Source organism: Cetorhinus maximus, chromosome 21 (assembly GCF_964194155.1).
Source record: "Cetorhinus maximus chromosome 21, sCetMax3.hap1.1, whole genome shotgun sequence".
Taxonomy (NCBI): Eukaryota; Metazoa; Chordata; class Chondrichthyes; order Lamniformes; family Cetorhinidae; genus Cetorhinus; species Cetorhinus maximus.
In genome coordinates, this window is record NC_135899.1 from 80,294,410 (window position 1) to 80,301,553 (window position 7,144).

General features: G+C 45.3%; 1 protein-coding gene across 2 annotated transcripts in view; it reads right to left on the reverse strand.

The window, feature by feature from the left end:
- The window catches only part of slc9a1a (solute carrier family 9 member A1a), a 47,597-nt gene extending 40,453 nt beyond the window's left edge, over positions 1 to 7,144 (reverse strand). For both annotated transcript variants that reach the window (XM_078567250.1, XM_078567251.1), the window contains exon 1: positions 6,756 to 7,144. In XM_078567250.1, the coding sequence (XP_078423376.1) occupies positions 6,756 to 7,002 (247 nt within the window). In that variant the 5' untranslated portion in view covers positions 7,003 to 7,144. The remainder of the gene's footprint in view (positions 1 to 6,755) is intronic.

Here is a 7,144-nt window from a genome sequence, read left to right on the forward strand (position 1 = left end):
GGATGCACTTATCGTGGCTGTGACACAGTTAATTAAGACTCGAGAGAAATCAATTTCTGCACTGTCATCACACTCATTGCCTTTAATGAGCATAACATCATCTCACAGCAGCAGAGGCTGTACGACACAGAAATGCATAGGGACAATGCTGGAGGAACCCTCTGTATTTAGCAGAACTAAGGTCCAAGCACAACCCATTCTGCTTCCATTGATCTGTGGGTGATAGCTCCAGCTTTGGATCTCTCTCATCCCCATGTAATTAAATTGTTCATCTCAATCCTTGGACTGAATGCGTGTTTATTTCCATGCCTCCAAGAAAGTCAGTACTTGAAAACTGCAGGATCTATCCTATTTTAATCTTACTGTAGGAGCTGTTCAATGTGTCCCTGCCCAAATTCCACCCCACCTGTGTCAGATCTATACATTCCAAAAGACTGTTTCAGGCTCTCAATGAATACCTCTGAACAGGAGGAAGATCAGAGGTGCAGTCTTTTGGAGGAGAGATTAAACTGGTCCCTCAGGTAGACAATGAAGAGTTCTCCTGATGTCCTCGCCAACCTTCATGCTTCAACTAACATCTAAAACAGATGATCTCATTGCTGTGTGTGGGAACTTGCTGTCGGCAAATTGGCTGCCATATTTCCCTACGTTACAACAGCGACTACATTTTAAAAGTATTAACCGTAAAGCAATTTGCAATGCCAAGAGGTTGTGAAAGGTGCTTTATCAATGCAAGTTTTCTTCCTTTTCCATTCCCACCTTCTTCATCAGTACTGACACCAGGATTTTACTGAGATGCAACAGCAGTGCAAGAAATTCCTACTTGAACTGCCTTCAGGACTACAGAGTGTACGTCAGCAGCTGTGGATTCAATCAGACAACCTCAATGTCCTATTAGCTACCTTAGCAAATAATTCAGACCTATCCATTCCCCTCAGAACCAAACTCTAATGCAGTACATTCTGATCCAGGTCCCAGTTCCACAGTCCTCTTCAGGGCTTTTAAGCAAAATCCCTCGAGTGAAATCTCAAAACAGTAAAATATTCATACCTTTAACCAAACCAGCTGAGAAAACCTGACCAACTGAAGGTGTTAATTACCAGAAATTAAACTAAAGCTCCCAACATCTGCATCAGTGCAAATGCCAATGGATAGACAGAGGGTATGCCACTCACAGTAATCTGTCAATGGATAGACTGAGGGTTAGCATTCACAGTTGTCTGTCAATGGTTAGACTGAGGGTACACCACTCATAGTAATGGATAGGCCAAGGGTACACCACTCTCAGTAATCTGTCAATGGATAGATTGAGGGTACACCACTCACAGCTGTCTGTCAATGGGTAGACTGAGGGTATACCACTCACAGTAATCTGTCAGTGGATAGACCAAGGGTACACTACTCACAGCAGTCTGTCAACGGATAGATTGAGGGTACATCACTCACAGCAATCTGTCAATGGATAGACTAAGGGTACACCACTCACAGCAATTTGTCAATGGATAGATTGAGGGTGCACCACTCACAGCCATTTGTCAATGGATAGATTGAGGGTACACCACTCTCAGTAATCTGTCAACCAGTAGCCTGTGGGGACAATACCCACCCAGCACTATGCTTTCTGCATGTGACCCTGTTCAAAACCCTTTCACTCGTACATTCTTTACTATGACTGCCAGGATACAGGTTTGTTCATTAACTGGGTACAACTGAAGTTCATTGGAAATCTTATAAATAATACTTATTTGATGTATAAAATCAGCAAAATCTTCAGACCCTGCCATCACTGAATGTTTTCATTCCTAAACTGAAAATAATATATACTTAGGGCGGCTTCAAACACTCCAAATATGTGGTGTGGATTTGCTGCAGTCCTCCCCCACAGCCAACTCTGTCTCTCGCAAAACACACAATTTTAAGACTGTCTTTAGCTCTAAGCTACTAATTATACTAAAGCTCAGCATTAGACACATTACAAAAATACAACCAGCTTCTCCACACACAATATTTAGAATCCCAAAAAATGAATGTTCTTGATTAAATGCATCCAAGATCAAAGTTGAGGCAGAAAAACTTTTGAAAGCACTTGAGGGATTAAGTCAGTGAGAAAGTGGTGTGTGGGACTGTGACCTACAGAGAGCGCCTGGTGTAAGATTTAGCCCTGAGGGCTGAGACATGAGAACTGGAGCAGAGATGGAATGACACACATGCAGATCTCTCCGTCAGTGTCAGAGTGCCAGTGACTTTGCCTGTGCTCTCTCTCCTATAATCCACATCTCACTGAAAAGCAAATGGAAGTTGTTGATGTGGAGCTTGTCCCTGTCAGATTGAGGGCTGTGTGATATCAGCCTCAGATTAGAGAAAACATGAAATGTATCACATCAGTAAAAGAAAATATAGACCGGCTCAGAAAAATCATCTCAAGCTCAAACATGAATCTTTCTTCACTTGTTTGGTCCTGTGTATTTCTTCTGCGTTTCCTGGTATTTAGATGGAAATCAGCTCCTGGTTGGTTCTTGTGGGGGAGAAAAATCTTTCCCCCGTGCCATCAGTGCAATAAATGGAAAAACAGTCACACAATTCCTCCAGTTACTGTAAGGGAGGGTAAGTGCCACACCTATCTACGCTACTGATAAGGAGCAGGTGCAGTCAGTTATGATATACTAGACAAAGCCTGCAGAATATAGCAAACAGAAACCAGCTTGAATTATTCTGTAAAATACCAGAGAGTTCCACCATCAAAAGCTCTTATCCTTCTGCAAACGCAGTGGTGCTTTGTACCTGAACGAACCTGTCAAACTCTGGCCCGACAGATCCAGGAAATAACCAGGAGTTACTCCCACCACAACAAAGAGCATTGCTACACTCCAGAAACATAAAATAACAAAAGCTGTGTGAGTCAGCAGCACAATCTTGATAACTAACAGTAACAATCAGTATATACTCATCAGATGTGGGGTGCCTTTGGCATTGCTGTATGTGGCACAAATCTGGTTCACTTACCACTCCTCAAACACTCAAGCTATCTTCCAATTTATCTGGAGATTGAAAATGGACCACGTTTGCAGGGACATCGTGTATAAACTTCTAAAGGGAAAAATGTACTCAACTTCACCTTCATCCTGATGGCCACTTTTGAGTGGATGCATCAAGCTGTCTGTAGGCTCTTGGAATGCAACCACCAAATGTTACTATCTGCTGATATTCTGTCTGTCCCTGGTATTGTGAGGATGGGTCTGGATACGTTGCTGCGGAATGCTCCGTTCAGTTGGATTGTGCGGTACCACCTGTCCATCATGGAAAAGTTTGCACAGTAAAACATCTTTGATCGTAAGTCCACCCGCCAGTAGTAGGTACATAACATCCTCGAGGATGGACAACAAAATGGTGGACCCTGTCAGATGGCTCCCTGAGCAACCGCCAATCACTTGACAGAATGCCTCATCACCAGAACCTTATAACAAGCACCAAGACACAGCTTGGCAGGTGGTGAGAAGGAACCTCCCTGGCAGATCCTTCACACACACCGAGAGTCTCTGAGCCACCATATACAGCCCTTGAGGCGGCTGCATATGGAAGAGACCGGGGTCCACCTCCTTCTGGAACGTGCCTTTGCAAAGAAGGTTTAGTTTTTGTCGAAGTTCATCCCAAGCAGTTCTGAAATGGAGGTTATACGTACCAGAGGATGTTTAACATTGTCAATATAACGTATAATTGTAGACGTAGTGAGGAATCTCAAAGTGCCACATCTTCTTCTTAGGCAGTCCCTCAGGACTGAGGATGACTTTCTTCAAATTTGGGGTTGTGGGTCCTAACATGACTAAAAAGTTCAACGCTGGAGCCACACATCCTGCCACAGGTGGGGCAGGTAATCTTTGAGGAGGTGGGTGGTAGGATGCGTGGATTCTGGCATGATCCTTCCACTGTTTGCACCTAGTCTCCACCTGGGCTTGTCAGGGATGCTCGAAATGGTTGGCACATTCGCGGATACTTCTTCTCCAGTTTGGACGGTCTCAAGCAAGAGATTCCCACATATCAGCGGGGATGTTGCATTTTTCAGGGAAGCTTTAAGGACGTCCCTGAAATGCTTCCTCTGCCCTCCTGGTAACTGCTTGCCGTGACGAAGCTCAGAGTAGAGAGCTTGTTTTGGGAGTCTTGTGTCAGACATGCAGATAATGTAACCAATTAGCCATAACCAGTGCCTCGACACTGGGATGTTGGCCTGAGAGAGGACACTGCTATTGGAGTGCCTATCCTGCCATTGAATTTACAGGATTTTGTGGAGGCATCGCTGGTGCTATTTCTCCAGGAAGTTAAGGTATCTGCTATACATTGCCCATGTCTCTGGTGCATACAAGGGGGGAGTAGCACTGCAGCCCTATAGACCATGAGCTTGGTGCCAGGTATCAGGTCTTTGTCATCAAACACTTTTTTCCTCAGTCGGCCGAAGGCTGCACTGGCACACTGGAGGCAATATTGAGTTTCTGTCTTTGTTGAGAGGATGTTCCCAAGATATGAGAAATGATCCACGTTGTACTGAACTATATTTCACTGTGAAATGTCAAATTTGAGCTGTTGTGTAATCATAAAATTTGCAAGAGTATGTTAAAGTACATTGTTTGAGAAAAAAAGTCTAAGGAGCAATGCCTGGTCCTGAACAGCTTAATCAAAACAAGACAGAACAAGACGCGACCAACTCAAACATACCAGCTCCTCCCTAACCCATTCCCCACTCATTAATCCTGTTCATTGAGGGTGAAGACTGAAATAGTCACTGAAACCCAGTGGCCATGCACACAGAAACACACCACACACTCAAGGAAGGCAGGTTCAGGAGACAGACGCACCCAAAGCGGTTTCGCCAGTGCCAATGCTGATCGCATCAGCTGTCTTCAGTGCTGTTCAGTCATTCCTCCAATACAACCTCAGGCCCCTTTAGGCTACAAAGATATTACCACCCAATACTCCACCACAAATGTGCTTTAATCTGAAGTTTAGTACATTTTGGAGTCAGAGAAGCATTTTGCTAACTTGCACCAGGTGCTGCTCATTCTTTCCTTAATCAAACAAGTCACACTCTGGGTCCCAGTCATGGTCTTGGGGCTACCACAATAACTCCCAACATTCCTGCTCTGCTAACCCCCACAGCAGAACTAGCTACATCTCAGACCCAACATTCCTTTGGGAATGGCCAGAGTGTTAGGTGGGGGCGGCAGCATCAACATATGAGATAGACAACAGATGTGTATATGTTGGAATCCTGCACAAACGGTAATCCACTGTACAAAATGGGACACAGCACAGAGTATAACACATAGTATGCAAGAGTGTAATCCTTGGCTTTGACAGGCCCGTGTTTGATTTCATACATGCTCTTGCAATTAGTACTATCATGTTGCTGGCACACAGAAACTAACTTATCATTTGGTTGTTCAAATTCACGAACAGCAGGTTACAATATGCCCTTGCATTAATTCACAAGAGTCACCTTCAACTGACTGTCAGGGGTGGTCTGCTGGAACGTAACACTGTGTTCAGAAAGAACATACAAACATTACTAATGATGTGAGTGTTGTTTAGTGTGGCAGAGGACAGAATTACGTCAGTAGGAGGTTGACGTACAAATACATGAGATAACATAGGTTTCTCTCTTATGTTCCTATTCACTGGTTGGCAGATGATCTCCATTTGTACTAAAATATCAGTTGAGAGAGGCAGATGGATGTGGGAGTATGAGCCACTCCAAGCATACAGCCAAACAATTCAGTCATTCATTGCAAATCCCACTCCAGTATCCTGGGTCTGGGCATGCTTTAACAGTTTGAGACCCAATTAAAAACATCCCTATCCAAAATCCAGATGACAGGATAGACACAGCAGCAACTGGCAGAAAGGGGGCAAAGGGGAGAGGGGTCAAAGGGAGAGGGGTCATAGGGAGAACTATGACAAGCCTTTGTCAAGAACAAAATTAATCCTTATTTGGAGAAGCATGGGTAAAGAGACAGCCAGCATGGGTTTGTTAAAATCAAATCATGTCTGGCTAACCTAATTGAGTTTTTTGAGGAAATAACAGAGAGGGTTAATGAAGGCAGTACAGTACATGTAAATAATTGCCAAAAGGACTACAGAAAAAATGTAAATTTATTTTCACACAGATGTTTACGATCTGAAACGCACTACTCGAGTGGCAGAACTGCATTACATAACTATTAAAAGGCAAGTGGGCATAAGGAAGAGGAATGGCTTGAAAATAATGCAACAACATAAGAAACAGGAGCAGGGGTAGACCATATGGCCCAATGAGCCTGCTCTGCCATTCAATACAGTACGAACAAGGCTGAGTTTGGGCTTCAACTCCACTTTCCCACCTGCTCCTCATATCCCTTGACTCTCCCAGAAACCAAAAATCTGTCTATCCCAGCCTTTAATATAGTTAACAATGGAACATCCACAACCGTCTGGGATAGAGAATTCCAAAGATTCACAACCTTTGGAGTGAAGTAATTTCTCCTCATCCCAGCCTTAAGTGATTGGCCCCTTACCCTGAGACTGTGCTCCCGGGAGCTGGCAAAGACATGATGGGCCGAATGGTCTCTTCCTGTGATGTAAGATTCCGTGCACCGAGTGAGACACAGAACAGGACAGGACCGGACAGGATAGGATAGGATTATCCCTACTCCTACATCTCACCCCACTCATCTTCACCAGCATCCCCCCACCCAACCCAACCCAACCCCCTCACCCCAGTCACTCACCCAGTTTCAGGACAGAGGCCAGCAGGATCCACAACGCCACAACGAACGGGGGCCTGACATGAGAGAAGTCGATGGTCACCACCGGGAAGGCCTTAATGCTCTTGTTGCGGACTTGCCCATTTCCCTGGGTGGTAGTCTCGTTCCCCTGCTCCTGCGCTACCTGGGCCGAGACGACGGCACCTGAGTACAGGGTCAGCAGCATCAGGGAGCCGAGCAGTAGGCTCGGAAGGCAGCAGCGGGGATACATCAGGACCGGAGCGGGGAATCACCACAAGCAACACTAGAAACCCGACCGCCACCTGACAGCAGAGCCGACAACTGCACCAAGCGGCACTTTAGACCCGCCGCTCCGCCTCGGGAGGACGGCCCACATCCCACCACCTTGCTAC